The sequence below is a fragment of the Hyperoodon ampullatus genome (genome assembly GCF_949752795.1).
Source record: "Hyperoodon ampullatus genome assembly, chromosome: 4".
NCBI lineage: Eukaryota > Metazoa > Chordata > Mammalia > Artiodactyla > Ziphiidae > Hyperoodon > Hyperoodon ampullatus.
Window position 1 is genome coordinate 34,801,468 of NC_136917.1, and position 26,503 is coordinate 34,827,970.

General features: G+C 50.6%; 2 protein-coding genes across 2 annotated transcripts; both read left to right on the forward strand.

The window, feature by feature from the left end:
- Positions 1–773: 773 nt before the first annotated feature.
- Positions 774–9,499, forward strand: FARSA (phenylalanyl-tRNA synthetase subunit alpha). The gene is made up of 13 exons (XM_079702557.1): positions 774–955; positions 3,000–3,137; positions 3,224–3,322; positions 3,411–3,529; positions 4,587–4,679; positions 4,765–4,893; positions 4,970–5,085; positions 7,475–7,559; positions 7,671–7,770; positions 7,863–8,031; positions 8,161–8,238; positions 8,401–8,515; positions 9,137–9,499. Exons 1-13 carry the CDS (start codon positions 809–811, stop codon positions 9,273–9,275), a joined length of 1,527 nt encoding a protein of 508 aa, XP_079558683.1. The 5' UTR covers positions 774–808; the 3' UTR covers positions 9,276–9,499.
- Positions 9,500–12,959: 3,460 nt separating this feature from the next.
- SYCE2 (synaptonemal complex central element protein 2) lies at positions 12,960–26,093 on the forward strand (the record flags this gene model as incomplete). Its single annotated transcript, XM_079701497.1, has 4 exons — positions 12,960–12,974; positions 13,618–13,733; positions 23,951–24,125; positions 25,899–26,093. The coding sequence occupies 4 exons, from the start codon at positions 12,960–12,962 to the stop codon at positions 26,091–26,093; spliced, it is 501 nt and encodes a 166-aa protein (XP_079557623.1).
- Positions 26,094–26,503: the final 410 nt, after the last annotated feature.

The window sequence follows — 26,503 nt, forward strand, 5'->3', positions numbered from 1 at the left end:
CATACAGTTTTGGGGAAAATGAAGTACACCTGAAGCACTTAGCACTGGGCTGGGCACAGGGGAGAATGTCCATACAGGTTAGCTGCAACCTTGAATATATTATTCAATAATATACTAGTATTGAGTCCTTCTCCCCTCTATAAATAGGGTTGGTCCCTACCCAGCTCCCTTTGAAAATTTAAAAGTAGTTGACATCAGGGACTTCCCTGGTGGTGCAGTGGTTAGGACTCCGTGCTCCCAATGCAGGGGGCCTGGGTTCGATCCCTGGCCAGGGAACTAGATCCCACATGCATGCCGCAACTAAGGAGCCCTGGAGCCACAACTAAGGAGCCCATGTGCTGCAACCAAGGAGCTGGAGAGCTGCAACTTAAGACCCAGTGCAACCAAATAAATAAATAAATATTTTTAAAAAATAATAATAAAAAAATAAAAGTAGTTGACATCAGCAGGATGACTATGTCTGGAGTCCACCACCCACAGCCCTCCTGTGGGGTAAGAAAGAATCCCCAGGGGAGGACTGGTCTGCGGCCCAGAGAGGGGGAAGTCCAAGGTCACACAGCCCCTGCTGGTGGGGCTGGGTGAAGCTTAAAGCAATGCTGTGAGTCTGTCTTTGATGGCATTAATTTGACCTCTCTGGTCAACCAGAAACCACCAGTCTAGCCAAGTGACACGCTCAAGATGGCGGCACCCCGAGCCCTGCAGCATAGTCTGCCACACTCAAGATGACGGTGCACGCCCCCCGGCGCCGGTTCCGGTTCCGGTTGTTCTGACCGCCGGCAGGCACACGCTGAGCGCCCTGGGAGCAGTCATGGCAGATGGTCCGGTGGCGGAGGTGCTGCTGCAGCGGCTGGAGGCGGCCGATGGCGGCCTGGATAGCGCTGAACTGGCGGCCGAGCTGGGCGTAGAGCACCAGACCGTGGTGGGCGCCGTGAAGAGCCTGCAGGCGCTGGGTGAGGTGAGCTGGGCCAGTGATGCCGGGCCTCCTCGCTTTTGCATCTGCGGTTCCCTTGCCAGGAGGGCTCTGCCTCCAGGCCAGATTATCTCAGGCCTGGTTAGGAGTAATTGTATGTGTCCCGCCCAGGGTGCGCAGGCGGGGAGTCAGGAACGAGTGAGGGCCCCGGCGTACGGATGTTCCTCATGCAGTAAACGTCCATTGAGGCATGATCAGTGTTGAGGGGGTGGAGAGGAGAATGGTGGACCAGAAAGACGCAGTCGCCGCCTTCACGCAGGCTGCAGTATAATGGATATACTCAAGTGACCGGAGTGATGAGGAAGCACGGGGAACTCAGACCCAGCTCTGAGGATCAGGGAGAGCATCCCAAAGGAGATGACAGCTGAGTCGGGTTTCTGCATTGAGTAGAAAAGCCATGGCACTTTAAGGATCAGTGGGGTAGGGGGGTGACACAAGAGGTGAGAGAGACCCAGCAGAGCCAGATTTTGCGAGGCCTTGTAGGTCTTTATCTCACAGCGGTACTGGGGAGCCATGGCAGGAGCTAGAGCCAATGAGATGTGCGTACTGCCTACATCACTCTTGGGAAGGATTGGTGCGGGCAGGACTGGAGGCAAGGGGACAATGGCAGAGGCTGGCATATCCCCAAACTACAGGGTATGGTCCCTGGCTGTAGGGAGGCAGCTGGAATGGAGAAGGGATTCAGGTGAAGGAATGGAATAAGGTTCATGGAAATGTAGATGTAGCTCGGATGAAGCCCAGCCTTCTGACTTGGACAAGGGTAGGGTGTTGGAGCCAGAGGGGGAGGATGCTGACAGACCCGTGGGTCACCCAGCAGGCTGGATCGATGAGGCTAGGACTCAAAAAACATAGCTGGGGCTTCCCTGGTGGCGCAGTGGTTGAGAGTCCGTCTGCCGATGCAGGGGACACGGGTTCGTGCCCCGGTCCGGGAAGATCCCACATGCCGCGGAGCGGCTGGGCCCGTGAGCCATGGCCGCTGAGCCGGCGCGTCCGGAGCCTGTGCTCCGCAACGGGAGAGGCCACAACAGTGAGAGGCCCGCGTACAGCAAAAAAAAAAAAAAAAAAAAAAAACATAGCTGAAAGCATCAAACTTACATGATGTGCCCTGCTCTGGCCTCAGATTTATTCCTCATCCAATCTTTGATGTGACCTTCAGTTGATGGCACTGTTATTATCCCCATATTGCAGACGTGACAGCTTCTAAGCACTGGTCAGAATCTTGATCAGTGTCACTAGAAGGAACAGGCAAACCTGGATTTGAAGCCTGAGGTCGTCAGTGCAGAAGGGGATTGAAGCTATGGTGTGTGGGATGACAGTACCTTGATTGATGTGAAAGTGACATTTGTGTAGGCTACTGAGGGTTAAGTAGTGGCAGTTTAATGTGGTTCATTGTAAGGATGATGACGATGATATTAATGTAGTAGTAGTTATATTTATGCAGCATTTGCTGCATACTAAGCGCTCTGCGTCCTTTTTGTGTATTCATTTAGTTACTGAAAACAACTCTCTGAGGTAGAGCCCACCACACCCTTCTCTCATGGATAAGAAAATTTGCTCAGGGACGTTAAGCAACTTTCCCAAGGTCACACAGCAAGAGAGGAGCAGAGCTAGGAATTAGAATGAAAGGGGACCCTAGGGTTCCTGTGTGTAATGTGGGCAGCCTGGGTTCTTCTCTGACATCTGGCTACACTGAGATGCATGTAAGTGTGGAAATAAATCATTTCACCCGAGACTTTAAAAAAATCTTTCCCAGGTTCAAAAGTGATAGGGTTTGTTCTTTGCCAGGCAGGTAATACCCTCAGTACTTTACCTCACCCTGGGAGGTGTGAATCATTTTTGTCATTTTTCCCTGTGTCACAAAAGATCTACTGAGGCTCAACAAGCTGAGATCACTCCGCTGGGAAGTGGTACAGCTGAGAGGCAAAGCTGGCATCACAGGCTGTTCTTTGACCCGTGTCCCCAGTGCTGCGGCAAGGGGGTGCCTGCATCTGAACCCTGTCCCTGCCTGTGTCCCCCTGTTTTCCTACAGATAATCGAGGCTGAGCTGCGCTCCACCAAGCGCTGGGAGCTTACCGCTGAGGGCGAGGAGATTGCCCGGGAGGGCAGCCATGAGGCCCGGGTGTTTCGCAGCGTCCCCCCAGAGGGCCTGCCCCAGAGCGAGCTCATGGTAGGGGTCTGAGTGGGCAGGGCCTAGGGAGGTGTTGGGATGAGGGCGACCCTTGTGTCCCCCTCACTGCAGCCTCGCTCCCACAGCGACTGCCCAGTGGCAAGGTGGGCTTCAGCAAGGCCATGTCCAACAAGTGGATCCGAGTGGACAAGAGTGCTGCTGACGGGCCCCGGGTGTTCAGAGTGGTGAGTCCCTGCCGGGCGGTGGTTGGACAAGTAGTCGGACAGGTGGGCCCCCTGCCCTCACAGCCCCTCACGCCCATCACTGTGGCAGGTGGATAGCGTGGAGGATGAGGTGCAGCGGCGGCTCCAGCTGGTCCAGGGTGGACAGGCCGAGAAGCTGGGAGAGAAGGAGAGGAGCGAGCTCAGGAAGAGGAAGCTGCTGACTGAAGTGTGAGTGGGTGCCGCCCCCCAGGCTCACACCTGTGTCACCTGCATGGCCCTGGAGCAGAAGGGGAGCCATTCTGCCCACACTGGGCCAGGGTGCTATCAGTCTCCTCCCAGCCTCCCTTCACACTGTGCTTGTCGAGCACACACGCCAGGCTCATGCCATGTCAGGGCCTTTGCCTATGCTGTGCCTTCTGCTGAGAAAGATCTTCCTGCTCTTCTTCAAAGCAAGTTCTGACATCAAACCTCTGCTCGTGTGTCCCCTCAGAGAGGCCACCCTGACACCCTTTCTTCCCTTCAAATTCCATAAAAGTTCCTCACTCCTGGCCTCCATCCCTTGTGCCCTGTTTACTTCCTTTACAGTCCTAAGCACTGTCTGAAAGTTTATGACTGCTGGGACCTGGACAGGCTGGGGGCTCTGCCCTCACAGAGCTGACGACTCCTTTGAGCAGACATAGCAGTGGCCTAGCAGTTACAAGAACGCAAACTGGGAATTCCCTGGTGGTCCAGTGGTTAGGACGCTGAGCTTCCACCGCAGGAGGCGTGGGTTTGATCCCTGGTTGGGGAACTAATATCCCATGTGCTGCATGGTGTGGCCAAAAAAAAAAAAAAAAAGACTGGAGCGGGGCTGCCTGATTCAAGTCCCAGCTCTGCCATATGCTAGCTGTGTGACCTTGACCAAGTCACCTGATCTTTCCAAGCTTCTGTTTATGCATGTGTAAAATGGCTCCTTTTCACGCAGGATTATGGGGTGATTTTATGGAACAGAGCCTAGTGTGGAACAAACTCTCTAAACTTGATCTATTATTATCACTCCCAGCTATATGCTTAGTGCCTTGAACAGGCCCTGGTACACAGTAGGTTCTCAGTAAATGTTTGTTGAATGAGTAACTGCATGAACATAGGGATGTAGGTCGGGGCCAGCTAAGAGGATTCCGGAGATGGTAAGTGTCAGGAAGAAAATACAGCAGAGTGACTTGGTGGGTGACTTTGGGGTCAGCATCAGATGGGAGGTCAAGGGAAACCACTTGGAGGAGGTAACAGCGTTGTCCTCTGGCCTCAGGACCCTGAAGACCTACTGGGTGAGCAAAGGCAGTGCCTTTAGCACCAGCATCTCCAAGCAGGAAACAGAGCTGAGCCCAGAGATGATCTCCAGGTAGGGGGTAGCCCCAGAGTTGGGGGCCGATGGGGGTGTGGTAGGCAGCCCCCACCAGACCCATGTACCCTGCATCCCCCCATAGTGGCTCCTGGCGGGACCGGCCCTTCAAGCCCTACAATTTCTCAGCCCACGGCGTCCTCCCTGACAGCGGCCACCTGCACCCCCTGCTCAAGGTCCGCACCCAGTTCCGGCAGATCTTCCTGGAGATGGGGTAAGCATGGGGCCGGGGGTGGGGCTAGCCCACCTGCTTGGCACAGGCAGAGCAGTCAGGCTGTGTCTCCCACCAGGTTCACCGAGATGCCGACCGACAATTACATTGAGAGCTCCTTCTGGAACTTTGACGCACTCTTCCAGCCCCAGCAGCACCCAGCACGGGACCAGCATGACACCTTCTTCCTGCGAGGTGTGTGGGCCCCGCCATGCCATCAGAGGTGCCAGGTCTAGGCAGAGCCTTTTGGGGTGGCGTACCGTTTTACAGGATAAACTCCATTCTCCTCAGTGTGGCCTACAAACCGTGTGAGCCACTATCATCAACTTCTGTGATCTTCTTCCATCTCCCCTCCTGCCCACCTCAGGGCCTTTGCCCGTGCTGTGGCTTCTGCCGAGAACTGTCTTCTCCCAGGTCTTCATGGCAGGCTCTGGCATGAAGCCTCTGCTCACATGTCACCTCAGAGAGGCCACCCTGACATGCCCTTGTCCCCCCAAGTTCTAAAAGTTCCTCACTGCTAGTCTTCAACATTGCTTCCCAGTTCTTTCTTTCTTCCACAATCCTTAGTAGTCTCTGAAATTGAATGACTTTACAAAATGGTTGTTGTTTACCCCACCAGCAGGGCAGGTGAGGCTGTTGGGTGCCTGTTACCTGGCCAGGAGCAACAGCGCCATTGTCATCATTTCAGCATCCAAAACTTGCTGAGCTGTGGGACTTCCCTGGTGGTCCAGTGGTTAGGACTCTCCGCTTCCGCTGCAGGGGGGCGCAGATTTGACCCCTTGTCAGGGAAGTTCCACATGGCATGTAGTGTGGCCAAAAAAAAGAAAAAGAAAAAAAAATATATAAAAGTTACTGAGCTGTCACTGTCCTAATCTCTCCACCAACTATAGGAAGTAGACTGTTAGCCCTGTTTTGCAAATGAGGAAATTAAGTCTCAGAGAGAGGACATCACTTGCTCAGGGTCACAGCTTATAGGCGGTGGAGCTGGGATTTGATGTCAGGCTTTTCAGGTGCACTAAAATTGTGTCTCTGGAAGGGAGTCATAAGAACTTGCACATTCGTGCAGCATAGAGTCTGCACCTATGACTGAGCTCCTGTGTGCCAAAGTCTCTGTGAAACACCTGAGTCCCAGCCATGAATGAGACAGAAATCCTTGCTCTGATGAGACCCACATATCCTGGTTGGGCAAGATATGCATTTAATTCTGAGTAAGCTGTAAACACGGCGATGCAAGATGGCAGCAAATGCGATGGGGGAATTGACATTATGTTGATGGGGGAGCACGCTGTCAATTTAAAATAAAGGCTGCAGGCTTCCCTGGTGGCGCAGTGGTTAAGAATCCACCTGCCAATGCAGGGGACACAGGTTCAATGCCTGGTCCGGGAAGATCCCACATGCCGCTGAGCAACTAAGCCCATGCGCCACAACTACTGAGCCTGCACTCTAGAGCCTGCAAGCCACAACTACTGAGCCTGCATGCCACAACTACTGAAGCCCATGCACCTAGAGCCCATGCTCCGCAACAAGAGAAGCCACCGCAGTGAGAAGCCCACACACCGCAACGAAGAGTGGCCCCCGCTCGCCGCAGCTAGAGAAAGCCCACGCAGAGCAATGAAGACGCAACTCAGCCAAAAATAAACTAATTTAAAAAAAAAGTCTCTGTGCTCCCAATGCAGCGGGCCCGGGTTTGGTCCCTGGTTAGGGAACTAGATCCCACGTGCATGCCGCAACTAAGAGTTCGCATGCTGCAACTAAGGAGCTGGCAAGCCACAACTAAGGAGCACACCTGCCGCAACTAAGGAGCATGCCTGCTGCAACCAAGACCCAATGCAACCAAATAAGATAAATAAAATATTTTTTAAAATAATAAAATAAAATGAAGGCTGCTTAAGCAAAGATGGAAAGAGGTTAGGGAGGGAGCTATGCCTGGGGAAGGAAAGTTCCAGGCAAAGGGAATGGCCAGTGCAAAGGCCCTGAGGTTGGCACATGCCTGGTGTGCTCACAGATCAGCAGGGCAGCCCTGTGGCTGGAGGAAGTGATCAGTTAAGAGTGGGAGGAGAGGGCTTCCCTGGTGGCGCAGTGGTTGGGAGTCCGCCTGTCAATGCAGGGGACGCGGGTTTGTGCCCCGGTCCGGGAGGATCCCGCGTGCCGCGGAGCGGCTGGGCCTGTGGGCCATGGCCGCTGGGCCTGGGCATCTGGAGCCTGTGCTCCACGACGGAAGAGGCCACAACAGTGAGAGGCCCGCGTACCGCAGAAAAAAAAAAAAAAAAAAAGAGTGGGAGGAGAGAATTCCCCGGCAGTCCAGTGGTTAGGACTCTGTGCTTTCACTGCCTAGGGCGCAGGTTCAATCCCTGGTTGGGGAACTAAGTCCTGCAAGCTGTGCAGCATGGCCAAAAAAAAAAGAGGAAATAGGACCACGGAAGGTTCTGGGCAGAGAGTTGTGACTGACTCAGGTGTTCCCAGGTACCCTCTGGCAGCTGTGGAGGGCGGGGGAGGGAGCTGCCTGTGTCACTATCTGTTTTCAGTGTGGTGGCTATTTGAGAAATGCTCCTTGACTGACCAGATGTTGCTCTGTCCTGCCCAGATCCAGCCCAGGCCCAGCAGCTCCCAATGGACTACGTCCATCGCGTCAAGCGGACCCACTCTCAAGGCGGCTATGGCTCACAGGGGTAAGACAGAACCCAGGACTTTGGGTCCTGGGCAGGACACCCAGGGGTGTCGGGGGAAAGAGGTTGGGGGCCGAGAGCTGCATCATGGACTTCCTGAATGTCCCTCTGAAGGTACAAGTACAACTGGAAACTGGACGAGGCTCGGAAAAACCTACTGCGCACCCACACCACGTCGGCCAGCGCCCGCGCCCTCTACCGCCTGGCCCAGAAGGTGTGGCGGGGCTTGGGCAGCGTTGGAGGGGGCAGGGCTGTCATCCTGACCTTCTCACCCATGCCCGGGCTTGGCCTGCCTCTCATCTCCAGAAGCCCTTCACAGCGGCCAAATACTTCTCCATTGATCGTGTGTTCCGGAATGAGACCCTAGATGCCACGCACCTGGCCGAGTTCCACCAGATCGAGGGCGTCGTGGCTGACCACGGCCTCACGCTGGGCCACCTCATGGGCGTCCTGCGGGAGTTCTTCACCAAGCTGGGTGAGCAGGCGGGCTGGGGTGGGCAAGCAGGAGGATGCCTTGGTCGTCAGCCTGACCCTCCCCCTTTGCCCCTCTCCTCCCCCTTTGCCCCCCGCAACCCCCACTCTGTTTGGCTGCCTCCCCACCCAGGTATCACCCAGCTGCGTTTCAAGCCGACCTACAACCCTTACACCGAGCCCAGCATGGAAGTGTTCAGCTACCACCAAGGTCAGGGTGGAACCCAGTACTGGGACAGGGAGGGAGGTCTCAGGCTGCCCACGGCTCAGCCCAGGTCCCCGTCACTGCCAAGCCCACACCCCACCTCCCAAGCTAACTGCCAGGCCCAGTATCACCCACACAAGCGGCCCCGTCGTTCTCCTGCCTTCACAGGCCTGAAGAAGTGGGTGGAGGTTGGAAACTCCGGGATCTTCCGCCCCGAGATGCTGCTGCCCATGGGGCTCCCTGAGAATGTGTCCGTCATTGCCTGGGGCCTCTCCCTTGAGCGGTGAGTACCCAAACCACTTAGGGTATTGGCTGCCTTACTCAGGTGGCTTGCCAGGCATGGGGGCCTGCAGACTTTCAGCCCCATCTACAGTACCTGCTGTGTACTGAGTCCTGTGCTGTGATTATGACATACACATCTCTACTTCCATGAAGCCAGGGGTGCTAGTGGAACACAGAGGATGATAATTAGTGAGATAAATAAGTCAACAAGTAAAGCTTAAGGTATGTCCAAAAGCAGTGTTATAGAGAAAACACAGCAGGGAGGGCTAAGGAGATGTCAGGGAAGGCCTCTCGGAGGAGGTGGCATCTGAGCAAAGACTGAAGGTGGGTGAATTGGTAAGCTGTGAGGATATCTGGGGAATGGCGTTCCAGGCAGAGGTAAGAGCCAGTGCAAAGGCCCTGAGGCTGGAGCGGGCCTGCTGTGGTTGGAGGGAATGAGTGAGTGAAGGTGGAGAGTGGGAGGAGATGAGGGTGGGGAGGTGACAGGACAGATTGAGCAGGGCCTTTTGAGCCCCAGGGAGGACTTGGGCTTTTACTCAAGGAAGGTGATAAGAGAGGTTCTGATCAGAAGACAGCATGTGACCTGACCTCGTGTTAAACCATGTCATGTCCCCCCGCCAAGCCCGACAATGATCAAATACGGCATCAACAATATCCGGGAGCTGGTGGGCCACAAGGTGAACCTGCAGATGGTGTACGACAGTCCCCTGTGCCGCCTAGACGCCGAACGGGGGCCCCCGTCGACACAGGAGGCCGCATGACACGAACCGCCCTGGATAGGCCGCCTTCCCCAAGACCCTGCTGCCCTTTGCATCCCTGCCAGTGACCCCCTTGTACTTACGAGGCCTCTGTGAGGCCAGTCCCCCTGCCCCTGGTATCTCCTCTTCCCCACTGGCCCCAGGGTCCCAGGGACAGGGGAGCGGGTAGCAGGTTCATTCTGTTGTCCACCTGTGAAGGGTGGGCCTTGGGGAGCCCTGCAGACCAGCTGCTGGCTAATAAAGTGGGCACTTGCCCTCATCTGGTGCCTTTCCTTAGGGGTGGAGGGGTGCTGGAGCCCCGGGTGTGAGGCGTGGTGGGTTGGAGGTCTTGGATCCTCAGGAACCCCTGGCCAGCCTGAGCCAGATCCCACCAGGGAAGACTGGCTCCATCAGGCATTTACTGATTTACCTCCTGGTGCCAGGTCTCTTCTAGGTGAAGGGAACAGAACCCCCTACCCCTGTGGAAGGGGCATTTGGGAAGGAGAGGCCAAGGCGGGCATTGGGGCCCCAGGAGCCAGCATTCCCACCACCTGGGAGCCAGCGTTGGTGGGGTGGGGCGTATAGCAAGCTAAGCCTTTAAAGCTGCCCTTTTTGTTTTTTTAAGAGCAGTTTTAGGTTCATAGCAAAATTGAGTGGAAGGTAAAGGGATTTCCTGTAAACCCCCTGCCTTGACAATATCATAATGACCCAAAGTCCATAGTTTACATTACAGTTGATTGCCTGTGTTGTATGTACGTTTGGACAAACGTATGATGACGTGTATTCATTCATTATTATGGTATCATAGAGAGTATTTTCACTGCTCTGAAAGTCCTCTGTGCTCCACACATTCATCCCTTTCTCCTCCCCCTAAAAAACTACTCTTAAAAAAACTCTCAAGGATTTCAAATGAGCCCAGAATAGAGATGAATGAGTAGGATAAAGCTCCATGGACCCACCACTCCACTGAACAGTGAGCAGCATCTCACACCTGTTTCTATGGGAATATTTTAAAGCCAATCCCAGTCACCACATCACTCAGCCCAGATCTTCAGGGGCAGCACGCTTTTAGAAACATAGACAATTTTTTATGTAACCATGAGGCCACTTTCATACCCAGGGCAGTTGGCAGTCAGCTGAGGCCATGGGTTTTGCTGGTCCCAGGGCCTGGGGGCACCAATCTTCCAAGGGCTCCTCACTCAAATTTTTTGTTTATTTATTTCAAATTAAATAATCCAGGAATACAGAAAAATATTCCTTCATTCAATAAATGTACACCTTTTTTTTTTAGGTTTTTTTAATTGAGGTATGGTTGATTTGCATTGCTTTGCCAATCTCTGCTGTACAGCGAAGGGACCCAGTTATACACATACATTCTTTTTTAATATTCTTTTCCAGTATGGTTTATCACAGGATATTCAATATAGCTTCCTGTGCTATACATTAGGACCTTGTTGCCTATCTGTTCTAAATGTAATAGTTTGAAACGTGCATCTCTCAAGTGCCAGCAGTGTTCATGAGCTGAAGGCCCAGCAGTGGGCAAAGCTGGCTCAGGTCCCTGCCTTCAGGAGCTGACATGGGGTGGGGATGGGGAGGGACCTGGGGAGGCATGAGAGACAGGATGAACAGATAAACGGAGGGAGGGGTAGAAGCCATGTAAAAAGTAAAGGCTGGTGAGGGTGAAGCATGTATAATATGAAGCATAATACAGTAAACACCCAAGAATCCACCCCTAGTTCATTCGAATCTGAACATAGATCATATTTGCTTTGGATCTTTCACTTTTTAGATCTGTGCGACTAATGGTTTGAAGACCCTATGAGCTTGTCCTAGTTTCTTTTGCCCCCAGCCCACTAAGGTTGCCGCCTCCTGAATTTGGTATTTATCATTCTCATGTGCTTTTAAACTGTTGCTACTTACATGTGTCACTTTAACAAGACATGGTTTCAATTTGCATGTTTTCAAATGTTATACAGACCGTGCACCATAAAAATCATCTTGCATCTTCTTTGTTGCCTTTGTTTTGGTTTGGTGCCAGTGTGTTTGTGTATGCATGCTTAAAAGTAAGTCTGAGGGGCTTCCCTGGTGGCGCAGTGGTTGAGAGTCCACCTGCCAATGCAGGGGACGCGGGTTTGTGCCCCGGTCCGGGAGGACCCCGCGTGCCGCGGAGCGGCTGGGCCCGTGAGTCGTGGCTGCTGAGCCTGTGCTCCACAACGGGAGAGGCCACAGCAGTGAGAGGCCTGCGTACCGCAAAAAAAAAAAAAAAAAAAAAAAGATTTTTCCCAGTAGATAATCCTCAAATCTTCAAATCTGATGCTGCAGGAAGATGCATCTCACTTAACTTGCAGCTTTGCCACAAGATACTGTTAGCCACTGTTTATTAAACTCTTAATGTGTTCCAAATGTTTATCCCTGAAACCCTTATAATAGTCTCATGCTTTAGATTTTATCGTCTTGCTATTAGACAAAGATGGGTTTTGAGAGTGAGTGGCAGTTTAATGATCATTCCCATCGGTAAGAGCCCAGATTGAAACCCAGTTCTCCAGAACGTAGGTGTAAAGGTGTGTGCTCTAGTGTGTGGCCAGGGACAGAGCCCTGCACAGAAGGGCTGAGCGATGTGAGCAGATTCCCACTGTCTCCCTTTTGTGAACACTGTGACAGGTGTCCCGAAGAGGAGCTCCATCTCCTTCCCAGTCAGTTGGGACGAAGTCCCAACCCTTCACCCTTCACCCACTGCTTCCCCCAAGCCCTGCTCGCCCCACCAGGCCTGGCCACTCCTCAAAGGCACTGAGCTTGCTCAGACCTCAGGGCCTTTGCCCAACCGTTTCAAATCCTTTGCCCTTTTTTTTTTTTTTGTGCGGTACGCAGGCTTCTCACTGTTGTGGCCTCTCCCGTTGCGGAGCGCAGGCTCAGCGGCCATGGCTCACGGGCCCAGTCACTCCGCGGCATGTGGGATCTTCCCGGACCGGGGCACGAACCCGTGTCCCCTGCATCGGCAGGCGGACCCTCAACCACTGCGCCACCAGGGAAGCCCCTTTGACCATTTTTTAACTGGGGTTTTTCTGTCTCACTGAGTTGCAAGAGGTCTTTGTAGATGCTGGATACAAGTTGTTAAATATTTTCTCCCAGTCTGTGGCTCCTTGTGTGCCAATTACTATTATTGTTGTCACTATTAATTCATTATTGTTATTACTACTCTTATTATTAAGGGGTATGGGCCCAACTCTTAAGGGCCAGGCCCCCATGCTTTCAAGGAGCTTCTGGTTTTGGAGTGCAGGTTAACTCTGATTCAAGGTGGTAACTGCGTAAACTTTTTCACTGAGGGCAATAGGTCGTAATGAAGGGACAGCAAAGGTCAGAATTTTTTATTGGAAAGACTTCTCCGGGCAGAGCAGATGAACGGAAACGTAAGGAATGAACGCACGGTTCTCAGGATTCCCCTACTGACCTTGGGCCCTGGAACCTCACACATGCGCACACGCGCGCTCAGCGACCACAGGCTCCTCCCGGCGGTGCCGGCTGCGCGCGCAGCCCCTAGACAGCCCAACCGCCACTTAACGGCCGCCCCCGCCCCGCTGCACGCGCAAGTTCCCAGAAAGAGGCGGGGCTAGGAGTGCGCACCGCGGCCCATCTTGGGGGCGGGGCATTCCGGGGGGCGGGGCAGGCGCGTGCGCAGAGAGCGCGAACAAGAAGGCGGGAGAAGACGGAATGGAGCGGCAGGGAGTACGCTGCGCTTGTTTCCTTCGCGCGGGCGGCGGGCGGCGGGCGGCGGGCGGCGGGCGGCGGGCGGACGGGCAGGGAATGGCAACGATCTTGGGCTTCCCCGACGAACCCGAGCCCTGCCCATTGTCTCCTGCCATCGCGGCCCTTCCTCGCCCGACTGGGATCCGATTTCCTGACTGACCTACCGGGCCCTGACTAACCGACTGGTTGTGTGACTGACGCGCTGACAGCCCAGGCAGGACCGACTTCCACGCATGGCGAGTGGCAGGAGTAGGGTAGAGAGAGACTCAGACATCCACGCGCCTCACCCGTTTTTCTTCTTCTTTTTCTCCTACCTCTTTTCCCTCCTTGAAGGCCTTGAGCCGACTCGCACACCAGTTAGCCCAGGCCCCCCAGCACCCCATCCGGAGCACCTGTCCTCACCCAAGCCCCTCCAGGTCTCCCCACCTCAGTCCTCCTGTGCTCCAGGCACAGGATCCCCGCGGTCCTCGTGGTGCCCGTCCCAGCACCCCCCGTCTCTTCTGCGGGTCCCCAACATGCCGCAGCGGCAGACAGAGGTGCCCAGGGTTGAAGGGGCGGGAGGAGGGGGATCTGACCACTTCTCGCCCTCCTTCGACCTCTCAAGCGCTGGCCGTGCTCACAGGTGGACATGCCCCAGGTAGAGTGCAAGGACCAGGAGCCACAGCTGTTGGGGGAGAGCCAGGAGCAGCAGCAAGGCGAGGAGAGCCGCGAAGAGGAGGCTGGTCGAGGGCCAGCTAGGTGAGGAAGAACCCGGCCCATCGAGTCCAAACAGACCCCTGAGTCCCTCTCATTCACCCTTTTCTTCCACAAGACCCTACCAGTGTCTGCTCTTGTCGCATTTGTTGCACATACTCGTCCAGCATCTCCCATGTGCCTGGAATGGAAGTGCTGGGGACACAGCAGTGAGGTGACATTCTAGGAGAATGTCTATAAACTCGGGAATATGCAGTAGTCAGGGGATGCTAAGTGCTCTGAGGGAAAAAATAGGGAGAGAGTGACAGGTGGCCAGTTTATTTATTTATTTATTTTTAAGTTGATAAAACACATTTTGTTTATTCTAATACAAAGCCAGTCTAAATCAGCGAAGTCTAAATTATAAAATAAGCTTTTAACAACTAGGAAACAACTTTTATATATATGCATTAGCCAATCTAAATTAATCCAGCCAAGTATTGCTTTGAAGAGGCCCTTAGGTACCTGGAGTTAATTTGAAAATGAAGAAAAAATTGCTTAAGAACATCATATAGCAGTTCCTGTTCAAGACAGCTGTGTATTGGGTTGGCCAAAAAGTTTGTCCGACTGTTCCATAAAATGGTCAGGAAAAACCCAAACGAACTTTTGGGCCAACCCAGTATGATGCCTGTGAACTCCCCTCCTCCCAAGAGTCTACAGCTACATATGGAACAATTTCCTCTTATAAAAACCTAAAGGCTGGGCTTCCCTGGTGGCGCAGTGGTTGAGAGTCCGCCTGCCGATGCAGGGGACACAGGTTCGTGCCCCGGTCCAGGAAGATCCCACATGCCGCGGAGCGGCTGGGCCCGTGAGCCATGGCCGCTGAGCCTGCGCGTCCGGAGCCTGTGCTCCGCAACGGGAGAGGCCCGCGTACCACAGGAAAAAAAAAAAAAAAAAAAAACCTAAAGGCTTGCTGAGTAATAACTACACATTAGGCAAATGAGAAGAAAATCACATCAAAGTGGGTAGGAAAGGCTAGGAAACAATCTCACCATATGCCCTACCCCCAGTGCGGTGTCCCACAAGCAGGAGGGAACTCAAACCCTGGAGCTTCTCCCTGAGGACTGAAGGGTTCAAACCCACTCCTCAGGCATTTCAACTTTTTTTTTTTTTTTGCAGTACGCGGGCCTCTCACTGCGCCACCAGGGAAGCCCCATTTCAACTTTTAAGACATACATTGGAAAGATAAGCTCCCCAAATATCTAACTCTGAAAACCAACAGGGCTCATGTTCCTAGACCCACCAGACTCTAGTGATCTTAGAAGCTGCTCTTTTTTTTTTTTTTAACATCTTTATTGGAGTATAATTGTTTTACAATGGTGTGTTAGTTTCTGCTTTATAACAAAGTGAATCAGTTATACATATACATGTATCACCATATCTCCTCCCTCTTGCGTCTCCTTCCCACCCTCCCTATCCCACCCCTCTAGGTGGTCCAGGTGGCCAGTTTAGATCAGAGGGTCAGGAAAGGCTTCACTGAGGAGGTGACAAGTGAACCATGAGGGTAAGGAGGACTACACTCCAGGCAGAGAAACAGCAGCTGCAAAGGCCCGGAGGGAGGACTGTGCTGGAGCAGCATGAGTAAGAGGGAGATAGTAAGAGATACAGTCAGGTAATGGGACTTTGAATGATAATTACCCATGAAAAGATTTGGAATAGAGGAGTGACAGGAAGTGACTACAGCAGGGTGAGGACTATTGTTAATAAAGTTTTATTGTAACAGGGTTGCTTCTGCAGAGGTGAATTTTTGCACCTGAGACTATATGGCCTGCAAAGCAGAAGACTTCCTATCTGGCCCTTTATAGAAGTTTGTAGTCCTCTGGACTAAAAGGCTCCCTCTAGCTGCTGTGTAGAGAATAGATTATTGAGGGCGGGATTGGAAGCAGGGAGGCCAGTGATGAGGCAATTGGAATAATTTATGTGCAAGAAGACCCTAACTTGACCCAGGGTGGATCCATGCAGGTGATGAGAAGTGGTCAGATTCTGGATAGATTTAAGAAGATAGAACTAACATAAACTGCTAGGGGATTCGATGTTGGAGTGAGAGAAAGAGCAGTGTCATGGATAACTTTAAAAAGATATTGTTGTCTTGCACATTTATTCACCAAGTATTTATCAAGGGTCTTCTTTACCCAAACACTGTTTTAGATGCTGGGGATACAATAGTGAACAAATCAGAATTCCTGCTCTCTTGGAGCTTTCTTTCACTTAGTAATACACACTTAGTAATTTATACAATGTACCCCAGTTTATTTATCTACTCACCTATTGAAGGACATCTTGGTTGCTTCCAAGTTTTAGAATTATGAATAAAGTTGCTATAAACATTCATGTGCAGTTTTTGTGTGGATGTAAATTTTCAGCTCCTTTGGGTAAATACCAAGGAGCACAATTGTTAGATCATATGGTAAGAGTATTTTTAGTTTTGTAAGAAACTACCAAAATGTCTTCCAAAGTGGCTGAACCATTTTACATTCCTGTCTTCAATGAATGAGAGTTCCTGTTTCTCCACATCCTCACCAGCATTTTGTGTTGACGGTGTCTTGGATTTTCCCCACTCTAACGGCAGTAGTGGTATCGTTGTGTTGATTTGCAACTTCTTTACGAAGTATGAAGTTGAACATCTTTTCATATGCTTGTTTGACATCTGTATATCTTTTTTGGTGAGGTATCTGTTCAGGTCTTTTGCTTATTTTTAAATTGGATTTTTTGTTTTCTTATTGCTGAGTTTCAAGAGTTTTTTATATATTTTGGGTGTCAGTCCTTTATCTGATTTGTGTTTTGTAAAGATTTGCCCCCAATCTGCGACCTGTCTTTTCATTCTCTTAATGGTGTCTTTTGCAGAGTAGAAGTTTTAAATTTTAATAAAGTCCAACTAACCAATTTTTTCTTTTGATATTGTATCTAAGAAGTCACCACCAAACCCAAAGCCATCTAGATTTTCTCCTATGATATCTTCTAGGAGTTTTATAGTTTTGTGTTTTAATTTAGGGCTATGATATCTATTTTGAGAAAAATTTTGTGAAAGGTGCAAGATCTGTGTCCAACTTCACTTTTTTTGCATGTGGATGTCCAGTTGTTCCAACACCATTTGTTGAAAAGACTCTCCTTTCTTCACTGAATTTTCTTTGTTCCTTTGTCAAAGATAGTTGACTATATATGTGTGGGTCTATTTCTGGGCTCTCTATTCTGTTCCATTGACCTATTTTCTATTCTTTCACCGGTACCACACTATCTGGATCACTGCAGCTTTATAGTAAGTCTTGAAATCAAGTAGCATCAGTCTTCCAACTTCATTCTTCTTTAATATTGTGTTGGCTATCCTGGGTCTATTGCCAAGCTGCCTTTCTAAAAGGTAGATAATTTTTTTTAAAATGTGATTTCACTTGGTGGCAAATGCTGTGAAGAAACAAAACAGAGAAGGAGCAACGAGAGTGACAGGGAGTTTAGAGTAGCTGGAGATCTCTAAGGAGGTCACATGAGGAGGAGCCAGCCAGGAGGCGCCCAGGACCCCAAACATTCCAGGCAGAGGGAGCTGCAAGTACCAAGTCCCTGAGGCAGGAGCAGGTCTGGTGTGTTCACAGAACAGTGGGGAGGCCAGCATGTTAGGCATTGTGATTGGCAGCAGTGGCACCCGGTGTACACTGACAGACATGCTCATACACTCCCAGTGCTTCCATCTGACAGGAGAGGCATATACTGAACAAGTACTGACACGGAGGAGGTCAGGTAGCTAGGAAAATGTTTCCTTTGTGGGCAGGGGAGTGAGTGCCAGAGGGGGACTCAGCACAGGCTAGGTCGCAGGGCATTTTGTCGGCTGTGGACTTGATCCTAAGGATTTTTTTTTTTTTTGGTAACAGCTTTATTGAGATATAATTCATATACCATGCACTTCACTTACTTAAAATGTACAATTCAACTGTTTTTAGTACATTCACAGAGCTCTGCAACCATTACCACAGTCAACTTTTTAACATTTTCATTGCCCTGAAATAATCCTTTGACCCCTTAACCATCACCTCCCAGTCCCTGCGTCCTTCCCAGTCCCTGGCAACCACAACTCTACTTTCTGTCTCTACAGATTTGCCTCTGCTGGATATTTCATATAAGTAGAATCATACAATTATGTGGTCCTTTGTGACTGGCTTCTTTCACTGAGCATAATGTGTTCAGGGTTCATCTGTGTTGTTGTAACATGTATCAGAACTTCATTCCTCTGTGTGGCTGAATAATATTCTATATTATGGATGTACCACGTTTTATTTATCCATTCGTCAGCTGGTGGAAATTTGCATTGTTTCTGCTCTTTGGCTCTTGTGAGTAATGCTGCTATGAACACCCATGTACAAGTTTTCATTTCTCTTGGGTAGATACCTAGGTGGGGAATGGCTGGGTCATAGAAGTAACATGCTCAGGTTCCTGTTATAAAAAGACACCGGCTGCTCTGTGAAGAATGGGTGGGAGGGGACATGAGTGGACCTGGGAGATAGGTGGGAGGCTTCTTCAGGGTTGGCATCTAGCAGGGCAGATGGAGAGAAGAGCGGGGTCATTTAGTGAGGCATGAGGAAGGTGATGAGCTGAGGGTGTCTCCCAGCTGCGGTGTGCTGGAGCCCGCTCCTGCCCGCAAGAGCCAGTTCTACACATCACTTCCCAACCTGGCATTTAGCAACTTCATGTTAGTAGCTTGAAATTGGCTATAGTGGGAGTCTCTGCACCATGGAAATTGGCAAACACTACAAAGAACACTACAAGGCTTCCCCTGCCACTACTGCTCCCCGCTTTCTGGCTTGGGGCAGTTTCCAGCTGGCAGAAGCACAAGTTGTATTTTGCCCTTGTTGAGTCTGAGGTGACCAGAGAAATAAACATGAATGCGTCCAAGATAGGGGTTGGACTTTCTGACGCAGAATTCAGGGTTTGGGGGGGCGGCCAGGGGCTGGAGATGGTGCTGCTTCAGTGAAGGAGCTCACCTGGGGATAGAATGAGGCTCAGGACAGGGCGCCTGAGGACCGCACCACGCACAAAGCCAGCTTCCTCTTGCCTCCCAGATTCCTCAGTTGTAAACCAGACCGCAGGGCGGGATGGTTTCCAGGTGTGTGCAGTCAATTGGAGACCAGAAAAAAAAGAAGTAAATAATAACTGAAGTAGTTTGATAACACCTTCCTGCAAATAGTATGTTTAGACTGGGATCTAAGTGGTGAGGAGACACAGAAAATTGCAAATCATTGAGAGACTTCGAGGAGTTCCAACAAAAGAGCTTTGGGCTGAGAAGCAGATGGATTAGAACCAGTGCAAGGACCAGTTAATAGATCCAGCAGCAGACTCTCAGTGACATGATTAAAATGTGAGCACATTTCGGGCGAGAAGAGCAGAGGGGGAAAGGAATGGGCTCCTCAGCTTCGATTCAAACCTTCCCCCTTCCTGGCTGTACTTCAGCAAAACATCGTTTTGCCCAAGCGCCAAAGATTCTGTTGGGTTCCTCCTTGAATGTTTGATTAGCTTTCCTCCCCTCCTGGGACTGCCGCCTGCAGTGGTCATAAGTGGCTGGCGGATTGTTTACTTGTATATCTGTTAGAGGCCATGGAAGGAGGGCCCCACCAGCGGGTGGCTCTGGCTCACACGCCTGCCAATCACAGCTTTACCTGGAGCGAACAGATGGTCTCTTAGCTTAAACCCATTTCCTCCGCAGTTCCCGGGCCCCCTGCCAGCCTGAGCTCTTCTCGGGAGCTAGGTCCTAATCCTCAAAGCCGAATTAGGTACTCCTTAGAAGGACAGACCATCATAGATGAGCGGAGGGATGTGTTCACAGCCCCCATCCCGACCGCCCACTGCCCTACCCCCTGCACACGTGGCCTACTGTGTTGAGCTGACTTCCATTCCCTGGCCTCCATCCAGGGTTGGGCAACAGAGGCAGGCCCAGGAATGGGGGGAAGCCGGTGGAGAGGACACGGTGCATTTTGTTTATTAAAGTTAATTGGTGAATGCAGGCCCAGGGAAGCCTATGATTCATTAGCATCCTGATTAATATGCAGCTGCTGAGTATTAAGAAAAATGAAATGGAAAGGAATAAATCCCCAAAGGAGAGGTTGGGAAAAATCAAGAAGCTCTCTGCAGACATCTGATGCAGGCCTTTGTCCCATAACGAAATTTGAGTGAGCTGAATTCCATTGATTTTTCACCATTTGTGTAGCTGCCACAAAGACCAGTTCCAGCTTTATCCCTTGAGCTTGAAAAAGGAGCAACTCTGAACAGTTAGCAGCTCAAGCAGGTTGTGAGCAATTACGCAAAAAGAAGCACCTGGTTCTATCATTTATTTTAATTTCTGAATCCTATACTGTTGGGACAACAAAGCAACTTTGGGTACAAAGTGGCTTAAGAGCAAGAATGTTATATCTGGCTCTGGCTCCAGAAGCAGTTCATTCATTTAGGTATTCAGCAAATAGTTGTGATGCCTTTGGAATGAAGGCAATGCAGCCCCTGCCCAGAGTGTGCATGGCGCCTGGGGGGAATCTAGTATACAAACTGGCAGTGTTGTGATTAGAAAGCAAAGGTGAGGTAAGGATGCTCCAAACGTTGCCTCGTGAAATTGGCAGAAAGGAAAAATCATTTCAGGCAAAGGCTGATGAGTTTGGTGAAATTGTGGAAGGTTTCAGGTTGCTGGGAGTGGAGGGTGAAAAGAGAAGGTGGAGGCCAGGGCCCTGGAAAGCCTTGTGTGCTGTGCTAGGGAATTTACTTGATCCTGCAGCTGGTGGGGGCTCTTGTAGGCTGTGGAGCAGAAATGGGACATCAGATAGCGGTTATAAGGTCACTAGGGCCCAGGTGAGAATGATAGGCGTGGGGTTGTGAATGGTTGGGTGGGGAGGAGAGGATAGATTTGGGAGAAATTAAGAGGTGGAAATGAAAGGATTTTGTGACAGGATTTGGAAGGACAGAGAGAAGCCAGGCTCCAGGCTGACTGCTAAGTTTCTGGCTTGGGAACCAGGTGGCTTTTGGTGTCATTCAATGAAATGAGGAGGGAGGACAACATTGGGCTGGTGTGTAGCTTTTTTTGCTGTTGTTTTTTTTGGCCGCGCTGCCCTGCATGTGGGATCTTAGCTCCTCGACCAGGGATCCCCTGCATTGGAAGCGTGGAGTCTTTTTTTTTTTTTTTTTAATAAATTTATTTATTTATTTATGGCTGCATTGGCCCTTGGGCTTTCTCTAGTTGCGGCGAGCAGGGGCTACTCTTCATTGCGGTGCGTGGGCTTCAGTAGTTGTGGTGCATGAGCTTAGTTGCTCTGCGGCATGTGGGATCTTCCCAGACCAGAGCTCAAACCCGTGTCCCCTGCATTGGCAGGCAGATTCTTAACCACTGCGCCACCAGGGAAGTCCTGGAAGCATGGAGTCTCAACCACTGGACCACCAGGGAAGTCCCTGGTGTGCAAATTTAGAGGAGTTTGAAATGCCTCTGGGACAGCCAAGTGGAATGGGCCTGGGGATAGTCAGGTACCTTGTTGGGAGCTCCGAAGTTTGCGAGAGGGCTTCCCTGGTGGCACAGTGGTTAAGAATCTGCCTGCCAATGCAGGGGACACGGGTTCGAGCCCTGGTCCGGGAAGATCCCACATGCTGCAGAGCAATTAAGCCCGTGCGCCACAACTACTGAGCCTGCGCTTTAGAGCCTGCAAGCCACAACTACTAACGCCGGCGTGCCACAACTACTGAAGCCCATGCATCTAGAGCCTGTGCTCCGCAACAAGAGAAGCCACTACAACGAGAAGCCTGCGCAATGCAACGAAGATTAGCCCCCGCTTGCCACAATTAGAGAAAGCCCACGTGCAGCAAAGAAGACCCAACACAGCCAAAAATAAAATAAATACACTTATTTAAAAAAAAAAGAAGTTTGGGAGACATGAAAGCATGGATGGTAATGAAAGCCCTTGCTAGTCATTCATTCATCTATTTGATGCACTTTTATTATTCTTCCCATGAGAGGTAGGTACCGGGGACAGCAAAACGTTTTTTTAACAAGAATGCCCAGGGAGACTTTAGTTGGTCTGTTGTTTTCTAGCTGATATAAGGCTTTGCTATAAAATGTCTGCCTTGATCAGAGGCACACTTTCTCATCTTGACAAATGCACTGAACACAAGTGTCTGGCTTTGGAGGCAGATGAACTTGCATGCTTTGTGTGAAGCCAGAGGAGGGAGGACTAGATCAGTATCCTTCACTCATTCAGCAAACAGTGGAGGACTTACTATGTCCTGGATGCTGGGAATGCAGAGATAAATGGGGAGATAAGGGTGTGAACAGTGACAAGCATAGGTCATAGGCGGCTTTGAGATGCAGTGGTCAGGGCTAGGTCTCACAGTCAGAGAGCAAATGCAAAGGCCCAGGGGCAAGAAAACTTCTGGTAAGGAATACACGAGGACAAGGACACAGCCAGCATCTCAGGCCTGAGGACTTTTGTGTCAGTGAGAGCCTGGCTCTCATGCACCCAGGTTTCACTGTGCTTGCATCTTGAGCCAAAATGAAGAGCTCAGGCAGTCGGGGAGAAGTCAAAAAAATAGTTGTATGGAGGAAGCATCCAAAGATCAAGACATGTTTTTCTAAGTAGCTCTGCCTGGCTTGCAGTCATGGCTGACTTTATGGTTGTGTGTGAACTGGTGTGTTGAGGAACTGCTGTGTTGGCACCTCCGAGTCAGCCATTCAGAGCTGGAAGCACCTCAGGGGGCGAGGAGGAAACTGAGAACTTTGGGGGAAGAAGGACACAGGCTGGGGGTCAGGCCAACTGGGCGCCACACCCGGCTCTGCACAGACTGGCTGGTGATCCTGAGAAAGTGACACAACCACGCTGAGCCTGTGTCCTCAGCTATGAGGTAAAGATGATGGGGATAGACCCCAAAGCGTGGTTGTGAGGATGCAGCAAGATGAGGCATGTAGTTTAGCATGGTGCATGGCAGATAAAGCAAAGAAATGGCCAAAAAAAAAAAAAAGCAACTTACCTTAAACATTTTAGCTTAATTTAAAACACCAATGGGTCTGCTGATCAGATTGCAACATTTTTCTTTTTTTTGCATAAACCTCATTCATAATGCATTACCCACAATTTCCACTTTTGTGTTTTTATAGCAGAGCAAAAACTTACAGGACTTGACAAAGTGATCTGTACGCAGAATCCTTCTAGATTTTTAGGTTCTTGGTCCCAATATATAGCTGTCTCCCCCACACTTGATTTAATAGTTATGTTTTATTAGGGTCACCTTTATTCATTCCATTTAGCTTTATTAGACACCTGTCCCTTTTTCACATGTCACTAGCTAACATGATATTTAATGAATTGCATAATTATAGTCATGTGTACAGTGTGGGACAAACATAACTCTTTTGAGGGGTGTTTTTTAAATTTTTATTTTTTAACATAACTACCTCTTTTTTTTGTTATTTTATTTATTTATTTTTGGCTGTGTTGGGTCCTCGCTGCTGCGCATGGGCTTTCTCTAGTTGCGGTGAGTGGGGGCTACTCTTCGTTGCAGTGCGTGGCCTTCTCATTGCCGTGTCTTCTCATTGCGGAGCACGGGCTCTAGGCGTGCGGGCTTCAGTAGTTGTGGCACACGGGCTTTGTTGCTCCGCGGCATGTGGGATCTTCCCAGACCAGGGCTCAAACCCGTGTCCCCTGCATTGGCAGGCGGATTCTTAACCACTGTGCCACCAGGGAAGCCCCCCATAACTACCTCTTGACAGGCCACCTTACCTGATGGGAGCAGAGACACGCAGGTACACTAGCCCCAGGTGGTCTGCATGCTGCTATGAGCATCACTAAGTAGGTTTAGAAAGGGATGGAAAGGGATTCAGCAGGCTGGTGACAGGAAGATCATCTAAGAAAGCATCTAAACTATTTTTAATATTATTGATACTCATTTCAAAGCAGCAAGTTGGTGTAATAAAACGACTGTGGGCTTTGCAGTCAGGCAGATCTTCTTGTTCTGGAACCTTGGGCAGATTTTGTTTGTGCTCCTGGGTCTGTTTTCACAGTTATAAGATGGGATGCCATCCCTGCCTCTCAGGGGTGGGGTGGGGGTGTATGTGTGAATGAAATAAACAAGTGTCACCCACGAGAGACACACAACACAGGTTCTCCTCCCACCACAGAGCTAATTCAGATCAGCCACTGTCAACAGAGTTTGGCGCTGATCTCAGTTTCCTATACTTTCAGAAGTCAGGTTTCTAGCCCCTCTATCGCCACCTCCAGTGCCAACCGCCACCTGATGATGCTAGAAGGGAAGTCAGGACCCTACTTCTCCTCTCTGGACTCGAGCATCGACATCCTGAAGAAGAGGGCCCAGGAGCTGATCGAAAACATCAACGAGAGCAGGCAGAAGGACCATGCCCTCATGACCAACTTCAGAGACAGCCTCAGGATCAAGGTGACGGATTTCCCCCTACATACTGCCAAGCCCCAGTGAAAGGGGAGGGGGTTTTTTGTGTAAAAAGTGAAAGGGGGGGCTTCCCTGGTGGTGCAGTGGTTGGGAGTCCTCCTGCCGATGCAGGGGACATGGGTTCGCACCCCGGTCCAGGAGGGTCCCACATGCCACAGAGCAGCTGGGCCTGTGAGCCATGGCCGCTGGGCCTGCGCGTCTGGAGCCTGTGCTCTGCAACGGGAGAGGCCACAACAGTGAGAGGCCTGCATACCGCCAAAAAAAAAAAAAAAAAAAGTGAAAGGGCAGAGAATGAACCGCAGTTATGTTCCCAGCATGGTGCTAGGCAATTTGCATGCAATACCTCATTTCACTCTTAACAACAATCCTGCAAAGAAGAGATTGGACCCATTTTGTAGATGGGAAAAGTAAGGTTTGGAAATAATTTTCCCAAGTGAGAGAACGAGGATAAGAAGCCAAGGTTCATCTGCACCCACAGCCCAAGCCCTTACTTCATGCCAGGACTAATGGCTGTGGCAGGAAGGCATTGAGGCATAACCTGCATTGTCACACCCATTTGTCCTCCAGAAGTCGAATGATTTGTGACAGGAGAGTGGAGGTCCCTGGACATGGCTGGGACTTATATCTAACAAAGCCTGATGTTATGTTCAGGTCTGGTGTTAATGGTTGTCCCCGCCGATGCTTCTTCAGAATGCGTAATGGGCCCTATGAGCTGGACAGCTTGTGGATTCCACATGTCATCTCTCAATGACAGGCTGACTTTTTTCCCTGCCCCCCACCATCCCTACCTACCTTGTACATAGAAAATTTAGAGAGTAGAGAAAAATATAACATAGCAGAAAAAATATAAAAACACCCTTATGATACCACCACCCAGAAGCCACTTTGTTGTATGTTTTCTTCCAGTCTCTGTTCTATGTACTTTCCTCCTAACCTGGTTGAGCTTATACTATGTACATAATTTTGCACCTTGTTTTTTTTTAATATTTATTTTATTTAATTTATTTATTTTCCTTACTTTTTTTTGGCTGCGTTGGGTCTTAGTCATGGCACACGGGATCTTTGCTGAGGCATGCGGGATCTTTTTAGTTACGGCACGCGGTCTGCTCAGGTTTCTCTCTGGTTGCGGCGCGCAGTCTTCTCTCTAGCTGTGGTGTGCGGGTTTTCCTCTCTCTAGTTGTGGTGTGTGGGCTCTGCGGCACGCGGGCTCTCTAGTTGAGGTGTGGGAGCTCAGTAGTTGTGGCACACGGGCTTAGTTGCCCCACGGCATGTGGGATCTTAGTTCCCTGACCAGGGATTGAGCCCGCATCCCCTGCATTGGAAGGTGGATTCTTTACCACTGGACCACTGGGGAATTCTCGCACCTTGCTTTTTTTTTTTTTTTTTTTTTTTGCGGTACGTGGGCCTCTCACTGTTGTGGCCTCTCCCATTGCGGAGCACAGGCTCTGGACGCACAGGCTCAGCGGCCATGGCTCACGGGCCTAGCCGCTCTGCGGCATGTGGGATCTTCCCAGACCGGGGCACGAACCCGTGTCCCCTGCATCAGCAGGCGGATTCTCAACCACTGCGCCACCAGGGAAGCCCGCACCTTGCTTTTTAAAAAGAAAAACTTAACATATAGGCAATTTCGCCTCCAGTCACAGGAGTTGTTTTTACCACTTTTATAAGATAAATTGCAGAAATCTTAAAGAGCCAGCTAGAACAAATGTCTTGTGATGCTTCTTGTTTGACTTTCCAAGAACATATCTTATTCTTTCAAAGGTTTCAGACCTGACAGAGAAGCTAGAGGAGAGGATGTATCAGATTTATAATCACCACAACAAGATCATTCAGGAAAAGCTCCAAGAGTTCACCCAAAAAATGGCAAAGATCAGTCACCTGGAAACAGAGCTCAAAGAAGTATGCCACACCGTGGAGACCATGTACAAAGACCTGTGCGGCCAGCCTGAGGTATGACTGAACTCACGAATGCACATGGGTGCTGCCGGAGGAACGAGAGTTGTAGCAGCTAAGATGAAAGTAAAGTCAGATTTGTCAACAGAGAACAAGGACATTAGCACCACCGGGCCCTAAACCCCACAGGGGCCACTATTTCTGCAAAAGCCCTGGGGCTCTTGCCATCCCACTTGTGGCCCCGTGCTCTCCTGTAATGTGGTGAGTCCGAACTGAGAAGCTGGACCGTTATTTCCCACACTGTGCGTCAGCTCTGTGGTGACAGAAAGGACAAAGCCCCCTCTGCCCTCAGCCCTGAGCCCTGGCAGTGCCTAACCAGGTTTATTTATTACAGCCGAGCCCAAGACTCAGGCATGGATCACTCTGGGGCGGGGGAAATCCCCACCAGGTCCCAGCGCGCTTCACAGCCCCGA

Bases quoted from the DNA above. Each gene is read 5' to 3' on its own strand.
- FARSA (XM_079702557.1), top strand. From the start codon at position 809: ATGGCAGATGGTCCGGTGGCGGAGGTGCTGCTGCAGCGGCTGGAGGCG. The intron at 5,086-7,474 runs GTGTGTGGGCCC...TGTCCTGCCCAG, and splicing joins TGACACCTTCTTCCTGCGAG to ATCCAGCCCAGGCCCAGCAG. The intron at 7,560-7,670 runs GTAAGACAGAAC...GTCCCTCTGAAG, and splicing joins GGCGGCTATGGCTCACAGGG to GTACAAGTACAACTGGAAAC.